Source organism: Seriola dumerili, unplaced genomic scaffold (assembly GCF_002260705.1).
Source record: "Seriola dumerili isolate Sdu_G_001 unplaced genomic scaffold, Sdu_1.0 BDQW01000003.1, whole genome shotgun sequence".
Taxonomy (NCBI): Eukaryota; Metazoa; Chordata; class Actinopteri; order Carangiformes; family Carangidae; genus Seriola; species Seriola dumerili.
The window spans coordinates 15,627,107-15,652,812 of NW_019174258.1; the positions used below are offsets into that span (position 1 = coordinate 15,627,107).

The 25,706-nt window shown below is 39.8% G+C and overlaps 2 protein-coding genes and 1 gene segment (V, D, J or C); 2 read left to right on the forward strand and 1 right to left on the reverse strand.

Moving 5' to 3' along the window:
* Positions 1–1,892: 1,892 nt before the first annotated feature.
* LOC111220089 lies at positions 1,893–2,537 on the reverse strand. The segment is given in 2 exon segments: positions 1,893–2,230; positions 2,332–2,537. Coding segments are annotated over 2 exon segments (414 nt in total).
* A 2,467-nt stretch (positions 2,538–5,004) lies between these two features.
* selenos (selenoprotein S) lies at positions 5,005–10,991 on the forward strand. Its single transcript, XM_022746276.1, has 6 exons — positions 5,005–5,250; positions 5,952–6,083; positions 7,783–7,889; positions 7,983–8,072; positions 9,127–9,199; positions 9,975–10,991. The coding sequence occupies exons 1-6, from the start codon at positions 5,154–5,156 to the stop codon at positions 10,052–10,054; spliced, it is 579 nt and encodes a 192-aa protein (XP_022601997.1). The 5' UTR covers positions 5,005–5,153; the 3' UTR covers positions 10,055–10,991.
* Positions 10,992–15,138: 4,147 nt separating this feature from the next.
* Positions 15,139–25,706, forward strand: part of chsy1 (chondroitin sulfate synthase 1) — a 67,179-nt gene continuing 56,611 nt past the window's right edge. Inside the window, exons 1-2 of the mRNA XM_022746222.1 lie at positions 15,139–15,852; positions 19,340–19,835. Coding sequence (XP_022601943.1) covers positions 15,542–15,852; positions 19,340–19,835 — 807 coding nt within the window. The 5' untranslated portion in view covers positions 15,139–15,541. The remainder of the gene's footprint in view (positions 15,853–19,339; positions 19,836–25,706) is intronic.

The window sequence follows — 25,706 nt, forward strand, 5'->3', positions numbered from 1 at the left end:
TTATGATCTGTAAGTAAAACATACCAGGTAACAAACCAATATTTAAGAGTACCAAAGTAGTAGCAGCTGGAACTTGAATGTCCGATTTTATCTTTTCCAGCAATCTTAGTAAGCTAGCAACATTATGCTAGTGTTGTTATTTGTGAATGTGACACTGCATGGCCTGTCTGTTGAGTTGGTTGAAGAAATGTGCAGCCAATGCCAGAGTTACTGCTTGCTGACTTTGCTGACAGAGTAATGTTTGAGCTAGATGTTGAAGATGTAAATATTTAAATTTTAGTGTTAACATTTTACTGTAGGAGATGTGAGAGTATGTTAATGCCACTTTCATTTTTATTAGAGAGTGGGCATTGCAAATATTAGCAGGGCCATACTGAACATTGATACAAGTGGTACAATTCGCCAGGACTCCTACACACATCCACAAAGAGTGCACATTATTCCAGAAAACTGTCACAGGGCAGTCACGAACATTAAAAAGACTGAAATTGATCACAGATGAAAGATTTTATTGACTTTTGATAAACTAAAGGCACATTTTCTTTATATTTTTTCTTTTTCTTGAACCTGTTATTTAGGCTACATGTTATGAATTATCACCTGCAAGTTCATTTCACTAAAGATTTCAAATTGCAACTTACTTTGTGCTTCATCTATGGTTATTTTACTCTATGTTTCTGAACTCCTTATAAACCTAGTAGCGGTGTAATTATCAGGAGCGGGTCACACTGTCATATATTTCAATAGTGCTGTTTTCTTCTAGTGAAGCTGACATGTACGATAGTTCATGACAGTAAAGACACTTTGATCACATGAGATTCTTTTCAGTGTGGTTTATTATTAAAGTGATACATGTCTGGTGTCTCGCTGCTGACGTCTTAACAGTAACAGCTGATCCATGAAACCCACAGTGACTCAGGTCGTTTCTGGATCAGGTCACAGGGACATTGTCATCTCTTAGTGATGATCTGACAAAAACAGGACAGGAAAAATGTATTTATTCAAACTCTCAGTTCAAGCAGACGGAGTCTCAGGGTAGCAGTCACATCCTAAACCCTGGTGGGAGCTGAAGGTATGGAAGGTCATATAAAAATACTTTTTAACACCAAGCAGCTCTGTGCATGATGTCCTTCACATTTGACCTCCAACCTTCTCTTTACTGATGTTATGAAGTATCAACATTTTTACATGAGTACAGCAGTTTTCGACTCACTGTCACATTTTGTGGCAGACTTGTGACTAAGGGTGACTGGGCATTACTCTTAGAGCCCCAGCATTCTGGAACTCTCTCCCGACTCTAATTAGGCACCATAACTCTTTAACGTCCTTTCAATCTCTTCTCAAAACGCATTTCTTTGTCCTTGTCTTTGGTAATGTCTGATTCGTGTTTCATTTATACTGTCATCAGATCTTTTTGTATAATGTTGATGTGAGAAGTTTTTATTATGCTGTCCTACACTTTTTATTATGTTCACTTTGGATTTTTCTTCTTTCTAGTTTTACCTTTCTTGTAAAACATTTTGTAACTTTGTTAAGAAAAAGAAAAGTTATTATGTTATTATCATTATTTTCTTGGTAAAATGTGTCTCAGTTCTTTTCATAAACTGCTCTCAAAGTGAGATCTGATCACAAATGATCACATTTCACATGAGTCACATTTTAAAGCTTGTGTGAACTGACCACTTGTGATCAGATCACTGAAGACACATGTTGATGGCAGGCCTGAACAGGGCCTAAGTGATCTGTATTAACTTGAACAAAAGTCTGGTATGCGTGTGTGTGTGTGTGTGTGTGTGTGTGTGTGTGTCCTCAGTGAACTGTATCAGTCTCTGCAGTAGCTTCCAGCTGCAGCAGTCAGTTCAGTTTCTGTTCAGTCTGACTGAGGGAGGTTTTTGTACGACGCCTTTTCACTGTGTGAACAGATACTGGCTGTTGATATCGTGTCGGCCATTACAGTAGTAAACTGCTGCATCTTCAGCCTGGACTCCACTGATGGTCAAGGTGAAGTCAGTATTTCTTCCACTGCCTGTAAAACGAGCTGGAATCCCTGATGCTCTGCGATTTGACCAGTAAATCATCAGTTTAATAGGGTGCCCCTGCTTTTGTTGGTACCATTCCACAGAGTCAGAATTAATAACATTCTGACTGATCCTACATGTGATGGTGACAGAGCCTCCCAGAGCAGAGCTCACTGCTCCAGGCTGAGTCACTGTGACCTGTCCTCTGGACTCTGAGGACACAGAGACAGAAACATAAAGCAGCGTCATGGTTTTTCAGCTTCATTTCAGAGGGACGGATGTTGATAGAGGAGTTTGATTCTCTGGACTTTACCTGTGAAGCAGCAGCAGAGGAGAGTCCAGATGAGGACGGAGACCAAAGTCATGTTTTTGATGAGGAGGATTTCTGTGTCTTCTGTTGTCATGAAGGACAGCTGTCAGTCATCCAGTCTTCAACTCTCAGGACTATAAACTCTCCCAGAGCACTGGAGCATGGTGCTGCTGATGCAAAGTGGCTCTCTATGGAAATGCTCTGACTCACTCCAACAGGGACTTGGATCACTCTCATGATGCTGATTATCAATAGATCAATCAGTTTATCAAACTGATCAGGATGTAGAAATACTTATTTTTATTTTTTTTGTTTTATATCTCTGAACAAATTTTATGCAGAATGTCTTTTTCAGTACTTGAATGTTTTGCAATAAAAAAAACTATTTAGATCAAAATCAATAAATATGGAATAATGACAAATTTTAAATTAGTGATTTGTGTGACCCAAAATTACAGACAAATTTTGGTAGGTTAATTTGTTTCATTGTCTCTTTACAGCGAGAGGTATATGTTCGACTTAATGACTTTGTATCACTGTGGGGGACTTTTGGTGGAGGAACCAGACTGGATGTGGGAAGTATTTTTCTACAGAAATTTTGAAAAAATATTAATGTAATGTAATGTTTTAAATTTAGTTCCTAAATGTTTGCAGCAGATAAAATGATCTTGTTTTATTTCTAACACTTTTAGTATTTATGTTTTTATTTCTCCTCCTTCATCATGGAGGTGAACTCAGAGCAGCTTTACTAAACTTTTCTTTACACATTCCTGTCATGCTGAAATTTAATTGTAGAAAAGATCAAATTTCAGTTTTATTTTACTTGTGTTATATATTGTTTCCTATGTGGTTTTCATCATTTACAAAGTTTGTTAAACAATGAATGAATTCCACATTTGATGGTTGGTTGATTATTTTATGTTTTTGTTTGTGTTTCCTCTGAAAATTAAAGTTACGTAAATGTTTTTCCAGGAAATTTTACATTAGTTGGAAAATCTTCTTCTTGTATCTCTAGTGTGTGTTGATATGTTTCAGGTCAAACTGTATGATGATATTCTCTGTGCTGATGTGCATGAGAGGCTTCTTAAAGGGAAGTGAAACAATGTGTGAGTGAGTGACTGGTGGAGCAGAAAAACCATCTGGCAGAAACTCCTTTAAGGAGAAAATCCCCTCTCACACAGTAAAGGTGTCCAGGTGTCTGGTGTTTGATTGACAGCTGCGTGGTCCCTGTCCTCTAAGCAGGCACACTGGATTTTTCATGCAGTGTTAAGACATAATGAACACGTCTTTTCTTGAAGGAAATCTGTGATTAGAATCTGTCTGCATTTTGATCTGTTCTATGATCACCCACATAATCCACATCGGGTCATTTTTAATGGTCAGAGCTGTATCATCTCTGCTGGTGTAAACAGAGGAGGGGGCTGTGCATTAGCAGTGACAGTAAAAGCTGTAATCTCTGTGCTCATTTCTAGGAAATGCACAGACTCATCCTCGTACTTTGTTCCTTTTACAGATGCCCTGGAAGGTTTCAATGAATGTGTGACATGGATTCAGTATTCAAACGTCTTTCAGTTCAGGCAGGAATGTTTGTTTACTCTATGTGAAGCTACAATAGGCTGCCCAGGGCAAAAACGAGCTGCTGTTCTAACTCTGTGCAATGTGCACAGTTTTTCTATGCTGGAATATTACCTGAGCCCATGTTTACTCTCTGGTGATTAACACACATTCATTTTGTATTGTGCAAAATAACCAAGGCCTTAAAACACAGCCCCTATCAGATCAGCTGGAGCTGTGTTTAAATGTGGCATATTCCCAATCAAACTTTCAGTTAAATAAGCAAAAACCAGTTGACACACAATAAACTTTTGGGGACCTGGAGTCCAGGGCTCCTGGAGGCAGTTTCCCTCTTAACTGAGCACTAAGTGGTGGTCAGCAGAAAGCATAGTTGAGAGATGTAAAATCAAACAGTGCACCCATGTGGCAGAAAACAACACAACACAAGCATGGGGATAAATTATGCACTCCACTGATTTTAAAAACGATAACAGTGGAACAGTGTCACCTGTGTAAAAAAAACCCTGTGGTGTGGGGTTTGTAAAAAGTAGACGGCAAAAAGGTATGGTTCATAGGAGTGTGATAAAAAAGAATAAATCTGTAAAAGCATAAGAAAATATAAAGAGGATTAAATAAAGGAATAAATAAGTAAATTAAAAAATGTTGAAATATAAGGAGAAATATAAGAACAAAAACAATGTTTTCCCCTATTGCTTTTACTATTCTTTGAAGCTGTCCATTGATTCTATTATTGATTAATTGATTATTATTATATTAATTGATTAATTGAATCAACTACATTGCATTTTATTGTATTATATGAAAATCAAACAAGGGCTTTATTAGTTTGTGACACATATTTAACAATTAATGTATTTTAATATTCTTGGTATTACTTTGACAACATGTTTTTGTTCGTGCCAATAAAGCTATTTGAAATGAGATTGAAAATTGTTGATTGAGTTGATTATGAAGTAATATGACATGAGAAGAAACGGTGACATATATGTATTTTTTCCTCCGCATAATCTCCTAATCTGCCTCCAGTCCAGTCCGTGGCGGTAACACACCTATAAACTGGTTTGCTGACCGCCAACAAACACCACAGAAAAAGAGGGCGAACCACAGGACTAACCAACACGTCATTCATGCTGCTCTGCGTACAGCTCTATCAAAGATGGCTGATATAGGAAGTAGTCGCCAACACGACAACTAACCTCAGAGACGATAACGTTTGTTATTCAGCACGGGAGCGTTTATATCTGTCTGAGATGGATGATGTGGAGATCACAGATGTCGATGAAGGCCGCCCTCAGGTGGAGAAACCGCCCCTCAAGAACCAGGACTTAGGTTCTCTCAGTCTTTTTGGTAAGTTGACGTGATAACATGACCACCGAGTTTACTGTTTACTGTTTACTGGATCGACATAACTTCTGATTTCACTAGCCACCAGTGCCGACTTAGTCACGACAATCGATATCATAATGAAAAACACCAGTTGCTAGCTAGCTAGTTGATTTGCCAGCCTGATGCATGACTCCGGTGTAATTTCTCTATAGCTAAGGCAGCTAGATGATGTCAAGACATGACAAATTAAACTGAAATATAATGTCTAACTTTTAGTAACACGTGTTTCTACCTAAATCATTTATCTTACCATCAGTTCACCACAGTGAATTTTTTTTTTTTTTGAAAAGATGTATACCTTTATTCATTACTGTGAGAAACATGGTTACAATCTGAATAAAACCAACAATATGTCATCCTTTGCTTTATACCATAATTTTGAATCTAGCTGATACAGTCTCTCAAGATAACTATCTGATAAATATCATCATCATTTTGTGTAGATAATATTATGTAAACTTATGAAATTAATGAATGAAGATCTATTATTATCATCTAATTTTCTAATATTTTAGCTGATAGTTTCCTGTCATTCCTGTTCCTTTTTATTAATGTGATCTGGGTTATTAACCTCTGAATTGTTAATCTATTTATATATTTTCATATGTAAGAAGTTGTTTTACAACAAGAAACATCACATGTTTTCTCCTGCCCCTTCACAGTGGGAGACCTTCTCTCCCAGTATGGCTGGCACCTGTTGGTTGTGACTGTGCTGGTCTACGTGCTCATCCAGTACCTGAGCAAGAGGAGATCCAGCCAGAGCCGCCCCACTTCACCCCCACAAACACAGCAAGGTCAGCACCAGCATTCACCTATACCTGATACAGAGTTACCAAGACAACGGTCAGATCAGTAAAAACTAATCAAATGGAGTGAAAGAGAATTTCATATTAAAGAGGTGCATTCTAAGCACAATGTGGGACTGAACAATCTTTCTGGGAAAAGATGTGTAAATGTTGTGGCCTTGCCATTAAAGGATAGTTTTTTTTTTTTTTCAGGTCTATGTTAATACAATAATAGTAAATATTACATATGCATGATGACAGAGTTATTGGTGGCTGTAATGATTGTTCCTGTTCATACTGTCTGTCAAGAGATTCCTTTGTAACACGACTCAGTCTTCACTCTCTGCAAAGATGCATTTTAAAGTTTATCTGAAGCTGATGTGAGCTTCGAATCACCTCCCCGAATTCACCTCCTCCCTTCTGTTAGGGCCACTCTGATGTCTGCCTGTGGCCTCTGCTGTTTTGAGAAATCAGTTGCACCTGTAAACTTCATTTGACAAGTTGCACCACTGCAACAACTGTAGAGACACATGTTTAACAGTTGATTTTAAAGATGAACTTGTTATCAAGTGAACTGCACATTAAAAAGTAGGATACATCAGCATCCTGTGCTGATGGCAACCGTAACTCCAACTAGTATTGGATTAGTAATATGCTATGTGACAACATGATTAACATGAGATTTCAGTATGTTCTCATTATGCTCCACACAGGAACATCTGCTGAGTCAAGTGTGACACCTAGTGGCAAACGTCGGTACAGTGGTCCAATCCAATGTTAGGTTTAATATCAAACTGGTTTGAAAGTTTTTACATCAGCTCAACCCTATTGTTAACCTCTATTGATCCCAGAGGATAACTCGTTAACATGTTTGATGCTGAAATTAATCTTCAGAAAGTATTCAAATTGCACACCTGGATTTGGGCCATATCCAGTTCTTCCTGGCAGATCCTCTCAAGCTCTCTTGTATTGGATGGGAAGTGTGTGTGAACTGCTGTTTTCAGGTCTCTCCACAGATGCTCTATGGGTTTTAAGTCTTGGCTCAAGGACAGTCAGAGACTTGGTCCTGAAGCTACTCCTGAGTTGTCTTGGCTTCATGTCTTCAGGTCATTGTCGTGCTGAAAGGTGGATTTATGCCCCAGTCTCATTCAGGTTTTCTTCAAGGACCTCTCTGTACTTGGCTGCATTCATACTTCCCCCAGTTCTGACTGGTGTCTCAGTCTCTGCTGCTGAGAAACCCCCTACAGCATGATGTTGCCACCTGGTGATGGTGATGAGCAGTGCCTGGTGTTCATCAGACCTGGTGTTTGGAGTTCAGTTCTCATCAAACCAGAGAATCTTTTTCCTCATGCTCAGAGTACTTTAAATGCTTTTATATGCATTTTACTCAAAGTTGCTTCAGACTGGTCACTCTGTTATAAAGGCCTGATTGATGGAGAGCTGCAGAGATGGTCGCCTTCCAGAAGGTTCCTCCATCTCACCCCCAACTGTCTTGTCTCTCTCTCACTGGTACTCTAATAAAAAAAAAAAAAAAAAAAGCTCAGATCTCAGGAGTTTGGCATCTTTTCTTGATAAGTGTCTCAAGACTAATACCAACTATTAATCATCAGAAATGTTGATTAATTCTCTATCAGCTAAGAGTTTCTGCATTGTGATTCCTTGCTCATTAATGAAGGCTAAATGTAATGATTTTAATTTTTTTGTGAAGATGCTGCGTTAGTAGCGAGAAGACAAGAGGCCATGGAAGCAGCTCGGAGAAAGATGCAAGCAGAGCTGGATGCCAAAGCAGCCGTCTTCAGAGAGAAACAGAAACAGGTGCAGAAGTGAAACAGAGGTTGTTGAAACAAATACGATGATCTACCTGTGATGTTAGACCTGAACTGACCGTGGGATTTATTTTTTTAACAGCAAGAAGAGGAGAAGAGGAGGCAGAAAATAGAGGTATGGGAGAGTATGCAACAGGGGAAGAGTTACAAAGGAACTGCAAAACTTTCTCAGGTGAGTTAATCTTCTATAACTTTGTCTTTTAAATTGAATGAATTATTATTGAACAGAATTAATTTGATTAATTTCAGATCATTCTCTCAAAGTTTATCATCCACACAAAAGACCAAAATTAAATTCCCTCTCCTTCAAGTGGTGGACAACAGAACTGTGCATCATTACAGGGGTGTAATGACACAGTCAGCCTACATTTCACTTTGATAGAGACCACTGTTCAATACATTCATAATACTTTTAACAAATGATTGACTGAAAATAAATTAATGTCATTGAAAATTCCTTATTGACTAGCCTAGCCCCGAGCTACGTAACAGAAACGTTAACCTCATATGAGCAACTTAGAGCCTCATGTATGGCCTCTCTGGCAGTTCCAAAGCTGAGGCTTGAATTTAAAGGTGACTGTGCTTTTGCCATCAGAGCCCCTTGTCTTTTGAATGACATCCTGGAGGAAATGAGGCAGAATCGGTGGTTTCTTCACTCCTTTAGACTTGCTTTTATTTGATGTCTTCTCTTTATCGTCCTTTTATTGCTTTTATATGGCATCCACTCTCTCTAATTGTCCTTATTTATATTGAAGTATATTGTCTGTCTTCCATCTTAAACTTTACCGTAATTCTGTCCTGCTTTTGTTTGGCTTTACAGTCCAGCTTTCTGTTGTAATATTGCCTTCTGTGCCTCTTGCCTATTACTGCATTTCCTTTGATTGTCAAATAACTTTGTAAAATTTGTAAATTCTGTTTTTAAAGGTGCTATAAAAATAAAGTAAAAAAAAAATAAAAATTTCAAGCTGATCTGTTGGCACAACAAAAGCCTTCAAATTTTGCCAGTTGAACGCTTTTAATGCCAACATCACTTTAGTGTGTTATTTTATAGTTGGTCACGCAACTGTTGTCACTGACATACTGTACATTTCTGTTTCTGCTAGAGAACTACTTGCATATATAATATTGATTGAACAAAGGTTGTAAAGGCTTTTAACTAAGGCCAACCACACTCACATCAGTGTGGGTCCCTCACTGTTGTATCTGATGAATGTATATCACTGCAGACCACTGAAGAGGCCAGCTCATCAACAACAGTGATGAAACCAAAGACGGACAAGAAGTCACTTCGCAGTGCTGGTATGTACTTCACACACTGAGGCTTTAAATATTTAGCAGGGGAACAGCCAGTTAAGGCGGTAAATTGAGTGCTGTTAGTTCCCACGTATGGTTTTTCATTTAAAAAAAATATCTGACATAAGTGTAACTGTAACTGTAGCCAAATCATTGTGCATACAAACATTTAAACTAGAATCAGATGGAGGTGTTTTTAAAGCGCTAAGGGTTAACCAACAGAGCAATGTGAAGATACTCTGGACCAAGGTCTATTAGTAAAACTTAACTTAAAACACATAACTGACTGTGGAGATGAGTCGCCCTGTAAGACCAGACTGAACAGCAGTGTCTCTGGTTGGAAGTTTGTGTTTCCCCTCTGACCACAGTCAACATCACTGGTGGGTGTGGTCAGAAGTGTGCTCAGGTGAACTTGTAACCACACCTACACTTCTACATCACTGAAACAAGGTGAAAGTTAAACCACTAGAGCTCAGCAATATAGGGATTTTATAGGACCATACCAACAGTTTTGTATATTTAAGTCAATAATTAGTATCTGCCTAGACCTTCTGCTGGTTCATTTCCCCAAAGCATGCAGTGATCGTTTAGCTTCTGTAATATTTTGATAAATTGTTCTCAAAATAAAATGTTTAGGTGACACACCCACCTGAACAAAATTTTATCTTTGCACTAATTTCCACACAATGCTTCTCTTCCATGTTGGAGGGGTTAGCAGGCTTTAATGTGTGTGCGTGTCGTACATAGCAGTCTGCATCCTGTGCTTCTGTGTGTTTCTCAGACTACAATCCCCTGTCTGGAGAGGGAGGAGGTTCCTGCTCCTGGAGACCTGGCAGGAGGGGGCCATCATCCGGTGGATGAGGTTAAAGAAGGTCAGAGACATCGGTCTGTATGACCTTTGACCTCTGACATCCTGATGTGCACACTGACTGACTGAACCAAGCTGACGATGTCACCAAGTCCACACTTTATTATGATTTTTTTTCTGTAACTGGCTCCATATTTCTAATGGGAGTTGATGAGTTGTCATTCTGAATAGCACTTACCTGCGCTCCTGTTTGATTTCCTGTTGTTTACTCTCTGATTTCTCTGTGCTGCTGCATCGTTAAGCATCAAACACAATATGATCATCTTGAATCAATTGTGGAATTGAAAGCTTGTAATGAAGCCGTTCCTGTAAATGGTTCTTCACCACCAGGTTTGGCTGATGAATTTCACAGTCAGTGTCTTTTCTCATATATTTTAATATGTTTACCTATGTGTACTGCCATAGCTTTAGAGCTTATATTACTACAGCAGCTGTAGCTGGTGGGCAATCGTTAAGTACAAGAAATATTACATTCTGATTATATAGTTACAAACATTTTGATCTGCAGATGGTGGCAAATTAAAGGACAAACCTGAAAACTGAGTGGAGGAACAGGACGACAGTGCCTCCATCCAATAAGGAACGAGAGGTCACAGAATGGTTTAATGGGTATGAAAATGATGTGAATCATATGCTGTGGCCTTCAGTCACCAGATCTCACTCCAGTTGAACTATGGTAGATTTTGGAGCGACATGTTAGACAGCACTCTCCACCACCACCATCATCAAAACACCAGATAAGGGAATATCTTCTGGATGAATGGTGTTCATCCTGCAGTAGAGACCTCACAAGGGCACTTTATGTTGATTTTTCCTATAATTCGTCACCCCTCTGTATCTAAATGTAAGGAAGGTATGTCTATAGATTTACTCTCATTTTTATGCAATAAAAACACGGCCACCAGGTGTGTGTCCTTCAGGTCTGACAAACATGTTTGAATGAGTTTTCTTCCTCATAAAACATTTGAAAAGCTGATTTTTCTTTTAAGTTTGAAACTGTCACAACCCGGCTCAAGGCTGGACAAAGGAGTGAAGATCACACATGAGTTATAACTAAAAAGTTTATTAAAAAAGGAAATAAATCCAAAGACAAACAAAACACAATAAAACCAAACAGGGTGGAAGGCAGGAGAGAGAGAGAGAGAGAGAGAGATAGAGAAAGAAACTGGCAGACTGCCACCAGCTCCACCCATCAGGCTCCTGCAGGGAGAGGCTTGTTCAGAAAGGGTTGCCACAGAAACATTCATTTTTATACATTCATCTTGACAATCTAGCACTCTCCTTTTTCTTACTGCAAACACAACAAGGTCAGTAACGCTTGTAATTGGTTAAGGATGTTGCTTTCACCACTTGTAGTCGAGGCTGATAAGACCCAATCAGGGAGCGGCCGTGGGTGTCAATGTCATCGTTTCCAAAAGGTCTCCGTTTTCACCCGTCCAGACTACAATGCAAACCCGGAGTTTTCAACCTAAAACGGGTCCAGCGGTGTTTCTGAAAGTCTCTGTTTTCGGTGCTCAAAAACGCTGGAGTAGTAAGAAATTGCTCCATAGATTTACTAGTGGTCAAATATTCCACAGGATAATTTGTTGCTGAACTTTCAACACTAAAGCACAATGTGGCCTGAAATGATTAAGTCAGACCCGGCATTATTACCTAATTTGGGCCCCTGTCATGTAGAGTACGACTAGTGAGAAAATCTAGTTTGAGTCTAGTTCTAGTTGGCTCAAGGCAAAAAGCCCCAGTTTTATTTTGTCCAGTTGTTTGTGAGGTTAATTAACTGCAGATATGTTTCTGAATCTGTTACACTAAAGACAATGTGAACTGAAATGATAAAGGCCTTGAGGCAGATTGTACATTTTAAAGTGGGGCCCAGGTTTTCCAGCACAGGGGTCCTGGTTGTTCTTTTAGTCTTTTAGACTCAGTGCTAAACAAAGTAAAGATGTGTATTCTGCTGAGTGCACTATACTTGGTGCACGGAGTGGGAGGAACTGAGGTCAATACAACCCCCCTGGCAGATTGACACTGACAGACATACAAGAGTAAAACCATTACAAATATTAATGTTGACACTCCCTCAGTGTCTCTAACTTTATGTTTATGTTATAGTTCATTCCAGTCTGTCCAAGTTCAGAGTTGGTATGAGGAACCTTCAAGCTGACACATCCTGTGATCTGATCATGGTTATTTAAAATCTCAGCAACTTAGATGGCAAAAATGAAAACACAGATGTCAGTGATAACTTGTGATCTTTTTATATAACTCGTGCTTGGTGTTATGCAATGGGTTGGAAGACACAGTGGTAAATAATGTCAAGTGATTTAAGAGGAGTGAACATCCAGGAGATCTCCATAATCCAGTGAAGACAGAAAAGTAGATTGTGTTATGATTTCTCTCTTATTAAAAGAGAGATACGATCTGCCCTGGTTTCTCCTCTTCTGTTTCATCAGGCATCAGGCACTGTTCCAGTGACAGATGTAGTCTTGCAGATGGCGTTTATTTACTATTTTTCTAGTTGACATCACTTAAAAAGTCCAACACCAACAATGTGTTAGTCCATCTCTCAACACTTTCTCACTTCTCTACCCTCTCTGTGGCTCTAACCCTCAAAGCCTTTTGGTTCCTAATGAAGACATAAACCTCTAAAAACAGCTCACAAGTACATTTATTATTATTATTTCTAAGCTCAGTAATTTCCTAAAAATGTTGGACACTGTAGCCTTCAGCAGATTTTACTTTAACAGCAGGAAGTAGTGCATTCGTCAGGAACTATTTTCAGCAGCTGATTAATCCTCATTTGGTCCTCTGGACAATATTTCTGGCAGCAGGACGGTGTGTGTGGGATTGAGTCAAAATAAACTACAGTGTATGTTTATATTAATGAACAAACATCTCAGCCAGTGCTACACATTGGCTCATTGATGTGTTGATAGTTATTATTATTGAACAACAATGGAAGTCTGTATCAGGCTTTTAACACATGCACAGTATTTGTCAGTAGGTGCTGGTTTGCGTCTGCACATGGGCTTTGATGACAAGAAGAAAAACATGTAATATCACCAGTCTTAGGCTGCTAAAGCATGTGCCAGCAGGTAGGCAGACAAGTGAGACCCACCTGTGAGAAATGCCAACACAGTACACATAACACATACTTGATGTGTATTTACCCTGGTTCTCTTCAGACTATAACCCACAATTTGTCACGGTTGGCTGCTTCATTCCAGCCCAGGTGCTGATAATTCACCTACTCGGAGAGTCCCTGTTGCTTTGTAGTCTTTGTGGCCTCTTACACTTTGCGATCCTCTCATATATCCATATATCCTCTCTGAGTTTACTTTGAACTGTCTTGATTGTACCTTCCAATTTGTTAAGAGACTTCCTCCCAAAACTTCCTCTCAGGTTGTTCACCCTGTGTTAAAGGATTAAGCATTTTAAAGTTTAGGTCTTCCTCTGTTTGATTTACATTCAGGTAAAATTCATTAAAAAAAGAAAAAAACTTGAAAAATGAACTTTGTGACATTTTAGCCTAATGCCATGATTTAAGTTGGTAACCTAACCGTGACTGGTCTGGAGGTGCTGGAGTGGACAATAAAATTATGATGAGTGTCCTGACATGCCTGGGCGTAATTTTCAATATTAATATTTGATACACCACATAAACAAACAGCACAAAACTTATATGGAAACAATGTTTTGTGATAAATATCTTGGTGGAGATTTCTTTTTATAAATTATATTTGATATATATATATATATATATATATATCTGAACTTTCAGTCAGATTCAAGCTTTAATGTTGTATTAACAGTTGTGCACACTCTTGTGCATGTATGCACATATAAAATCATGCAAGCATGCATGCAAGGCATGAAATTAAAGAGAATTCCATTATAAATAAATAAATACATACTTATATACACTCGCAGCCAATGTACATGAATGCACGCTCACTGTATTACTCACTGTCATGTTTTGGTTCTGAAGACACAAAATCATGTCAGTCTGGTAGTTTTTGCACATACCACAAAGGAAGTCTATCTCTGAAACCGACTGTTGTGTTGAGAATGGTTTGAAGATAGTGTAACACTTTAAACTACAACTTTTGTTCTTCAACTTGTTGCGGTCATTGAAAACTTGTGCTACACAATAAGAACTAAAGCTGTACGCGTCAAACTCAGGAACACCACCTGGTGGCAATTCATCACTGAGATAATCTCATGGCTTTGAAAGAACTCCGAGTTTATTAAAAAAGATTTGAAACGTAAAAAAAGTGGTAACCTCAAGACGAGAACCACGTGGGGGAGCTCGAGACTAGAGAGCTGGCTGAGAGTCGTGCTGCGTTTGTGGACATTCCACATGGAAAAACTTTAGTGACGTTTTCATGTCATGTAGCACAAAAGTAGATAAAAGTAGCAAATAAAAAAATAAATAAATTCTTTACACCTCACATGTAGAGAGTAAAACATACACTACAACTGTGTGAATTATATTCCATCTTTACAATGTTCACGATACATTACTGTTTCATAGGATGGGGTTTCACAGGCCTGGGGTTTTCATTTATTTTAATTTCTGCTGTCCAGTTTAGTTTACAGGGGCCTACTACTCGGTAAAGTCGTGGCTAACTATAATAAATTCTGGTGTTACAATAATACTAGTAATAATGTGAAGTAATACATAAAATATAAAGATCATATCGTTAGTACATATAGTTTTCAGGAAGAAAGAGAAATACACATTCAACTAGAAATAAGAACAACAAAATATCGCGTTGTACAGTCCAGTTTGAATATTAGTGTCATAGTTATTATTAATAATAATGATTTGTGGTGGTAGTACTGTTGCTGTTGTATTTGTGTTGTTGTTATTATAAAAGCTTTAATAATTGACAAACAACTAACCCAAGTTTTACACAAGGTCTATGCTGCAAATGTATTCGGTGGTCTTGTGCAGCGGAATTTTCCCATGTCACATGAACGCTGCATCGTTATGTCCAATAGCTCGGAGGGATTCATCCAGCCAGCCAGTCAGAGCACTGCTACGGAAATTCCATTGGGTCAAATCAATGTTAAAGCCTTCGCGAATAGCTATCTCGATGTCTGACATCCTTCCAATGGCGAGATAATGGCGAAAATGGGTCCGCTATTCAAGGCAATGAAAGGAGGTGCTGCATTTGTCGATTGGCGTTGAAGTTTGCTGATGGTCGATCGCGACGGACAGTTTGATGATCAGAGGGAGAAGCGACAGAGAACGGTTCAGGTGGCGGCTTCAAGGAGACTGCTGTGATGCTACGTAGGCAACTGGAAGAAAAGGGCTTTTCTACCATGAGAGAGTGTGTGTGAGCCCGGTTTTCTGGAGACACAGGAGCTCTTCCGATCCGGTTTTTATTGTTTTAGTTTCATTTTTTATTTTGCTTATTGGTTTGTTTTTCGTCGTTTAGGATACAGTGAAGATACGCGGCGAGCTGGTGAAGTTTTGGGGAATGGCAGGTCGAAGCCGAAGAGCATGGTTTAGTGTTCTGTTGGGACTGGTTGTCGGGTTCACCCTGGCTTCCAGACTCATTTTACCCAAGGCGACCGAGTTGAAGAAAGCTGGACAGAAACGAAAAGCAAACCCTGCCGGTTGTGGCTTGAACGGGGGTCTGAGGAAGGAATACAGCGGAGTGTTATGGCCACCGCAAGATAACGGTTCACCGGTGACCGAGAAACCTGGCTCCAGGTCCAGTAATTTCCTGTTCGTTGGTGTCATGACTGCCCAGAAGTACCTGAACAGCCGAGCCGTGGCGGCGTACAGGTATGTGATGTGTCATAGATGAATGTCGTTTTTTTTCCCACGACTCACCCATTCCTCTTTATCTCTCTCATGGAAGGTAACGGTCCACCAATCTCAATTTAAAGCGGCAGCACTTAGACGTGGCTTTCATTATAATTCTACCTGGAAGGACATTGGGTAAAACAGTTATTAGGTAGCTAGCTAGCAGCAGTTATTTCAACCCATTTTCAGCTGGCCCACACTGACTGCTACCACCCAGTTTACATCTTCTATGTCGTGATGTATGTGCTGATATGCTGAAATTACTATAATAGCCCAGTGATTTGTTTAAATCTGGAGTGACGTGCCACCAGTTAATTGTTAGCTATGTGATATAAAATCGCCTTTAAAACCCATGAAGATTTAGTATCCCCATCATTTCCCCTTAAATTGCTTTAAGGTGTGTGAAATAATCTCATTCCACTCTGTCTGACAGTATCAGAAACATTGTGCATTTTTATAGAAGCTATACAATGTTAACACACAGTAAGTTTTTGTTAAGGCTGCACCAGTCCATTAAATGGAGATGTCTGACCAAAACCTGTCCAAAACCTAAATATACTCAGTATATACAGTGTTGGATAGTCTTGCTTGATAAATGACTTAAATGATCTATTGGTCATTAAAACAGATTGATGATTATTTTTCTTCTCAATGACTAATTAATTTACTGATTTTTATTAGTACCACTGAAGAATCTCCTCTAGAATGTAAAATACAGTTCTTTGAACAGTGTTTAGTTGGTAAGGATGAGTTTGTACTGAGTTTAAGAGGTTAACCTGGGCGATTTAAAGTGTCACATCTGTTCTATATTTGGTCTGCTAGTCCTGCATGAAGACTACAGGTCTACCAACACAGTATACCAAACCAGGGCTTCTCAAACCACCTCATTTCCACAGCTACCTTATCGAATCACATCGGAGTTGAGACTAAGTGATGGGATTTCCTGACTAAACTACATTCAGTCACACTTAGTCAGAACTTGGTATGTTTCTGGAGAGGCGTTATGATATTTTCTCTGGACATGTCAGGGGACCTCAGGCAGGCCATGATTGACTCCTGCACTGATGATATATGTTCAAGCCCCAGAAATAAACTGGTGTCTTCCCCAAAATAAACCAAAGTACAACTTAGAGAAGCAGATATCTACAGTGTGTCCATACTCCACAAAGAGTCTCTTATTCTGCCACTAAAAAAATCCTTCCTGTGTGAAGCACATTTTAAAATCTCTTAAGGTACATAAAGGTGGTGAAGGATCAAGACTGAACGTATCGTTTAAATGTAAGTTAATTCCTCCTCAGTTTCACATTACTATGCGGGAAACATTGGAGAACAGGGTTAAGGATTGTGTCTCCATTCAGATCAGGATTCAGATCAGGCCTTCTGGTCATGATCTGAGTCTGATGCTGATCGAGAGCTTTGCAGAAAAGGTGTTAAGATGGAGTATCTTATAACAAAAGTCTAGTTTGATTTCCAAAATCTGAAAATAAAGTGAAACAATTGAAATAGTTTTTTATGCAGATATGATGGTGCAGAAAATAGCATCAATGTTAACAGTATAAAATCCTTTAAAGGCTATACAGGTTTGGATTTAGGCCTAAACCTTCGTCCAAGGATGCCAACAGTTCTATTGATGTGCAGCAGGTTGTTGTCTAGTGAAGGCCTTTCCTCTGGGTGTCCAGTTTCAATGGGGACCCATCTGCACTGCGGTGTACATCACACAAAGTCTTCAGCAGTAGATGCAGAGTAGTTGTTGTAATGCCTAAATCCAAACCTGTAGACCCCTTAAAGAATTATTATAGTGTATTCTTTTAATTTCACCATATTGTGTAATGCCGTGAATGAATGTTCATTTTAGGTTTAAATGGAATTATCATGTGGGCTAGATGGACGTTGCAAACACAGATAGCACTGTCTCTCCATGACCAATGTGTTTGCAAATAGGGTATGGCGGTATGGCCTAAAATTTACAGTCATAACAGTATCACTGTATATTTGTTTTTCTTAAAATCTGAATATAAATTCTTCTGAAGGGGTAGAACACTGGGATGAGAAATGTATTGCATGGGAAGAATTATTTTACCTTCCTAGAAAAAGTTACTTGTATTACCACCACTTCCAACCACTGCTGGCCTTCCATAATTTGCTGATTATCATTTTCTGTTCGTTGTATGACTTTTTCAACCCGAGCCATGTCCATATAATGGAGGTTTACCAGTCTTTTTTACCAACTCCTTCTTCTCTCCTTGTGTGCAGCGCTTTCAGCTGTGTCTTTGTTTCAAAACAAAGCAGCACGATTTCCAGACGATTCGCTCTCAGCGAATCATCTTCTTTCCAGCAGACTAGGCATGGTAACGGTAGTTACGTCATTGCCACTGTAGATCTGTGAGGGCTCTAACGGTCAGCAAATACATACAGTAGGACAAATCAATACCAGTATGCTTTTTACACCGTTTATGCCATCCACTAGGGTTGTGCCGATAGACGATGATCTTGGTGATCAATGATGTTCAGAGCAAATACCAATATCTAAGCCTTTGTCAATGTCAAGATGATATTTGGCTTGTTTTCCCATTAATGTACTAGTAGTTGTAGTAGTAGTTGTAGTTATAGTAGTAGTAGTAGTAGTAGTAGTAGTTGTGGTAGTAGTAAATAAATATTTAATTTAATTTAAATTTTCCCAGCCGCAGTTTCACATCAGCATCCTCTGCACATAACCAATGAAAGAGAGAGAGTCAAGTTTTGCTCAGGACACAGGGTAGCCAATTTCACAGGGTGCCGATAGGATGATCTGATTGTAGATACGATTGCCACCACCATGAACCCCTACTTGCAGTCTTTTTGGTAACATTAAATACAGTACATAATGTTAAATCACCTTACCTGCAGTAAAATATAGTGACAGCAACACTGTGGCAGAGTGTATCCAATGTGACACTGACAGAGGACTGCAGCTGCTGCTCACAGGCTGCTTTAGTGACGCAGCCGTTGTAGACAAGAGGTTTCACTCCTCACCTATGGAGAGATGATGGTTTAGCATGTACACTGCTTTTGGGTGAGAAATATGAATTTCTCCTGTGTTTTAGAACTAGTTGGCACCATATACTACTTTACAAGCTAAACCATTTCTAACCATTCATCAGGACCTCTGTGGACCCACAAGGTTCTGTGGAACATAAATGTAATCAGCTGTTCTTGTCATTATCGAGAATTTATGACTGTATGCTCTGTACTCACTACACTGTATATATGCACAGGACCACTTGAGTATCCCATGTCTGCGACTGCTTTGGGGCCATTACTATTTTTATTGCAGGTTGTTACATGTTTTAGATAATCCCATTTGTTTCTTATCTGACCTTTTTCTGACTCCATCCGTGTGTGTGTGTGTGTGTGTGTGTGTGTGTGTGTGTGTGTGTGTGTGTGTGTGTGTGTGTGTGTGTGTGTGTGTGTGTGTGTGTATTTACAGGACTTGGGCACAGACAATTCCAGGTCATGTGGAGTTCTTCTCCAGTGAGGGCTCTGACACCTCTATACCCATTCCCATAGTGGCTCTTAGGAATGTGGATGACTCGTACCCACCCCAGAAGAAGTCCTTCATGATGCTCAAGTACATGCACGACCATTATCTGGACAGGTACGAGTGGTTCATGAGGGCCGATGACGACGTCTACATTAAGAGTGAGAAACTGGAGAGCTTCCTGCGCAGCCTCAACAGTAGTGAGGCCATCTTCCTTGGCCAAACAGGCATGGGGGCCCGGGACGAGCTAGGGAAACTGGCCCTGGAGCCTGGGGAAAACTTCTGCATGGGAGGGCCAGGGGTCATCATGAGCCGCGAGGTCCTCAAGAGGATGGTCCCCCACATCAGAGAGTGTCTGCAGGAGATGTACACTACCCATGAAGATGTGGAGGTGGGCCGGTGTGTCAGGAGGTTTGCTGGGGTCCAGTGTGTCTGGTCCTATGAGGTAAGATGGTTTCATTTCATACAATATTTTTTTGTCAATGACACCAATACACACATTTCAGGACACAGAATCCAATTGCATTTAAGACTTAATGACACTAATATAGAAAAAACTGGCTACACCAGAGGTTTTCAAAATTCTGCTGCAGCATTTTGAGCCATTTAAAGACTCAGTAACTGCATGAGGCAGGCCTGAAAACAAAACATCCGGTCTTGGTGATGTCTGTCATGTGCTGATCAAAAGAATCAGGGTCAAATATAACACTGAGATTCTTGGCTGTCAGACTTTGAGGAATCACACATTCATCGAGCTAATGTTTACTGATCAAACTGATGTCTGTGATGGGCCAGGTAAATGAACAGCATCTCAGTGTTATCAGAATTTAGGAGCAGGAAATTAAATGTCGTCCAGTTTTTCACAGCAGACAGGCATGCCTCTAATTTAATAATGTGATAATGATCATCTGCGTTCATAGGCAAGACACAGAGCAGACAGAGTATCATCAAGAGTGGAAATTGATACCATGAATGCACATAATTTAGCTTAGATGTAAAATATAAAGAGAGAAAAACAGGGCCAAGAACAGAGCCCTGAGGTACTCCATACTTCATATCAGAAAATTTTGATGTGGTGTTATTATAGTGTTCTTTCAGATAAGTAAGACTTAAGCTGCACAAGTGCCAGGTCAGAGACAGCAAAATGTTATAGACCATGCTATCAGTCTGATAATCTGATAATCATATCAATCTAATAATAATAGTATTTCCCTGGTTAAACATATTAACTAACGTGGTGGACTCCAAACCCACACTTCTATAAACCTAGCCGAATCTCTAATCACCTGCGACCGGCTGTGCAATAAGTCCCTAATGTCAAACTTTACTTAAGTGCCTGTACCTAGATAAAATAGAGGCACCTATTCCAGTAGGATGAAGCCCTCCCCTGCATTTAGCAGGCCTCAGGAAGAAGGCCAATTTCCAACAAAACCAAATCCCTGTCCACTACAGTGACAAGCCAGCATGCAGTTCAATAAGGTTAGATGTTGAAGGACAGCAGCGCAGCTCCAGAAGATTGTCCTTTTACTGTAGTGCTTCGATTTCCTTTAAAGCTGTAGTCAGAATTGGGTGTAACATCAGTTTGGCTGCTAACATCCAGAGCTGAGTGATCAGCCCCTTTTTAGTCATTATTTTGAGTGCAGCCTTTTGGGTTTTAACTGTTGTTGTTAGACCTTTTGTCATTTTGAGTGGAATAACAGCTTCAAAGAGTGTTTGTTTTAATCTCTATGTAACAGAAATTTGACCAGTTATAGGTCACCATAGGGTCACAGTGATCTTTGTGTCTGTGTGTTGGCCCTGACCTGTGGGCTGACCTTTGACTGAGTCTAGTTTACAGACTAGCATTCCATTGGCTGGTACACTGTTTGATGTTTACATAACAAGGTTTTGTTTTGTTTAGATTATGACGCATGGGTATCCTATTGTGTTTTCCTATAAAGTGGTTTGATTGCTTACACATAAATCTCTGAAAGTACACAATGCTCCCTTCTGACATGTGCAATTACAAAACCAAATATTAAGCTCAAATAAATCTGCATGCAGTATAATGTTAGTTAAGTGTGGAAATAGCCTAAACTGGCATGTGTTCAATTCAAATAGTACATTTTATATGCTGTGAGTGTGAGTGTGCAAAAGGAGCAGTCACTCCTTCACACTCACCACTTCTTCCTCATTGTGAGGTTTCACTGTGGTTCAGTTGTGTTACTCAGCAGGCAGCTGAAATGGTTGCACTGTATCAGCTGGAATTTATGGCGTTCAGACGTTGTTGAGAGTTGTGCTAGTGTTGTCATTGTTGGCCATATCAATAACTTGCTGGGCAAGTTATCCAGACAACATTACTAACCAAATCACCACAGCCACCAAGGCCGCCCTGTGTTGGTACAGAGTCAAAAAAGGCACGCTGCAGCCTCGTCATCAGTCATGCGTGCGTGTCTGCGTGTGCTCTAGTTGAGTGTTTCCTCAAACCAACCTGTTCTCTGACATGTCTGGACTCGGCTGTGCCACAGACCTGTTGCTCATATGACTGCGCTTCACATGAATCAGAGCCTTTTCAATGACGTGACTGTATGAGATGCAGGTTTTTCCCAGGTTGACTTCTTTTTTTCTGGTGGGGGTGGGGGACATATATTGTACAGTTTGATCATGGCGTGGAGTGGAGTGCTACAAGATTGTATGGAGTTGAATTAAGTTACATTTTTATTCACTTTTTGCCCTTAACCTTACCAGTATCAGTCTTGTAGAGCAAGGAGGAGTATTTCAGCCAAGATGGGTCAAAGCTTGTCCTCCTGTGCTTGTCCGGGAGTGCGGCAGTAACATTATAGTTTTACCACAGAATCCCAGATGATATAAATCCATCATGAAATGGTAATTTGACTCGTAAAGAGGAGAAAGAGCTGATATCACAGTTATTGGTGGAGAGCAGATTGATGAGGCTAAATAGTTCTGCACTGTATTTTATCCAGTACAAAGTCATACCATGTGCCTCTAACAGACAGCACATTGCCAGCCTGTTCGCCCCACATCACATCAGTCATACGAAGACATCTAAATCTGAAGTCCATATTGTACTACTACTCAGCCTCTGGCTCTGGTAATATGTTTTTAGTTTCTGTGTTCAAGCTCTCGGTTAGTCCTGTGTGTTGGTGTAAAGGGTTCCTGTCTATCAGGTTAGTCAAAAAAATACTTTTATTTCTGCTGTGGCATCTTAGAAAGTGATGACATTCAAGATGAAACATGTACTCAATGGACATGTCATTAAGCTTAATGTGTTGTTAGAAATATGTGTTGCTGATAAACCCCTACAGTTACTGGATTAAAGTGCTGACAAAGACTAGACAACATGTGAAGCCAGATTGACTCGCACATGCTTTTCTTTTTATCTCTCTCCTCTTCAACATTTTTCTTTTTCTACTAAGTCTCTACCAGCATGTAGACAGTATTTAACCTTGTATGCTACCTGGTGAGATTTGTTGGTTCATTAGGCCTAATTGTTGTCTATTACTACACACAGAGAGGCCTTTGCGCTTCTGCTGCAAACACAGATGGTGACAGGTGGTGGGAGAGTGAAGCCTGAATGTCTACCATGTGTATTCAGTTCCATCAATAGACATTTTAACCAAGGGTTAATAGTTCAGTAAGCTTTTTTCAATTCAGTGTGGTTCAGGTAAAGACAGAAACATTGTCATTGTCCTAGTCTCTTGACTATTCACCACGGTGAACATGAGGGACATCTTCAGTAGCAAGGTCAGTACAGGGTGACAGGTCTGCAACAGTGTGACTGTAAAGGCCTTATCTTTTTTGTCACCATGGTAACGAGGTCCCACTGTAATGATGGAGAATTGTTGAGGAATAAAACATCTCTTTTCAAACACGAGAGCAACAGCTTGATAAAGAGTCCTATATAGAAACACACAACAGTTCTCTCATCATAGCTTGGTAAAAGCCTTACTGAGTGAAGGGGTCTGTCCCAGAGGTATTTAGTGAGAGGCGGGCAACCCTGGACCCTCTCTGACATCAGATGAGGGCAGGTCTGTGTCTCACCGAGTTTGAAACTTTCTGAAATTGACAATCTGACATTCACACCCACTTCATGCTGTGATCGTCCATCTGTGCAGAGCCAAGGATTCAACTACTCTCTCTAGCTCTTGTTCATTTGTTACACAACTGTTTGTGGCACTTTTTTGTGTGCGTAATCAGGTACAACACTATGAATGACTTCCTGTCTGTAAATGTGTGGTGTTGTCACCATTTTTAAATGATATCACATTTCGTCAACGGTGTGGTACAGGTTCAGGGAACCTCTTCTGATGTCCAACACAGTTTTACAAACTGGTTCTGACAGGGCATTACAGGACTCCAGTCACAGTGTTTAAGCAGATGGGTTCAACCAATGCAATACATTATGACCAGTGACCAACTATCATTGCTGTCTGGTCAGACTTTTTCCAAACCACTGTGTTTTCTAAGACCAAAAACGCCTTCTTTCCACTCTAATTTGACCAGTACAGTCTGTGTTCTTTGATCATTTTTCATTTTGAAATGAACACTTAGCAGGAGTGATGTAGTATGAAATGATCTCTTCGACTTCTCTTAAAGGGGTCAGTAGCACTTTATGGAAGTCCAAGAGTTGTGTAGTTTACCTCTCACATTATCATTTGATACATTTATATTAAACATGGATTATAGTCACTTTAATGAATTAAACAGTAAATCAACTGGTTAAATGTTTCAGCATATCCATTGACCCCTTCATGCTTCTCACATTTTGTTGATTATTGTGTTGATTTAATTGTTAATCAATAAAATTTGCACATTACTCTAGACCCATAATGACAAAGTAAAAACACATTGTTATAAATGTTTGCAAATTCTTTAAAAATCAAAAATTGAAATGTCTTATTTACAAAAGTATTCAGACCCTTAATTCAGCACCTTGTTGAACCCTCTTTGGCAGCAGCTTTGAGTCTTCTCGGGCAAGTCTTTACAAGTGTTGCACACCTGCATTTGGGCAGTTTATCCCATTTGTCTTGACAGATCCTCTCAAGCTCTGACAGATTGGGTGAGAAGTGTCTGTGAACTGCCGTCTTCAGGTCTCTCCACAGATGTTCTATAGGTTTTAAATCTGGGCTCAAGGACAGTCAGACACTTGAAGCCACTCCTCTGTTGTCTTGGCTTCATGCTTCAGGTCATTGTCATGCTGAAAGGTGTCTCAGGTTGTGTGCACTCTAGAGCAGGTTTTTTCATTGTCCTTGCTGTATTTGGCTGCATTCCCCTTTCCTTTCCAGTCCCTGCTGCTGAGAACCCAGTATTCACAGCATGATGGTGATACCACCATCTTTCACCGTGGGGATGGTTTTAGCCAGGTGATGAGTAGGACTTCATTTTTGTCTCGTTAGATCAGAGAATCTTTTTCCTCAGGCTCAGAGTCCTTTAAATGCTGTTTGACAAACCCCAATTGATGGAGAGCTACTGAGACAATTGTCCTTCCGGCAGGTTCTTCCATGGCTGCGGAGGACCTCTGAAGCTCTGTTAAAGTGACCGTTGGGTTCTTGGTCATGGCCCTGAATTTAGCTAGATGGCCTACTCTTGGAAAATATTTCACTTTTTTTAAATTTCACAACCCATTTCACAACTACTGAAGCTAGCCACTGTGTACCTGGTAGCACTCTAAACTTTAGAGATGGTTTAACCCTTGCCTTGATCTGTGCCAAACCACTGAATGTTTTTTAAATTGAGTCACACTGTAGATCACTTGGCGCGGTCACCATCTGACAGGCTCACATCTCTGCTGACATGTTACAACATCAAGCCCATAATGCAAGTCAAACTAATAAAACCAAAGGAAGTAGGCATAGACATGATAAATGCATGATTGATGCTGTTCATTGTGGATTTTTCATTTGAATCAAAACTGACATTTCTCATCATGGAACCAACATACATTTAAGTGCAGAGTCTTAACTTTGGGGTAAAGTTAAGATTTGTCCTGTAATTCATCATCATCGATGTGGAGCACGCTCCATTGAAAACATAACTCCAGATACTGTATGCTGTTGTCAGATTCACAATGCATGTTGGTGCGTTTGATTGTTGTAGTCATGAGAACCATGGGACCTGCAGGGCAGAATCTCACAGGAGGAAAGTGTGTTAGGGAGTATACTGACATTAGTAGGATGGTGACACATGGCTATTGTCGCACAGTGGATTTCCCTTTTTCTCTTATTTTTTTTTCTTTTTTAATCCTAAATTCTTTTTTTGTTTTTGTTTTTTTTTAGCTTTCTGAGGCCCTAGGTTTCTAGAGTAGTCATGCTTACTA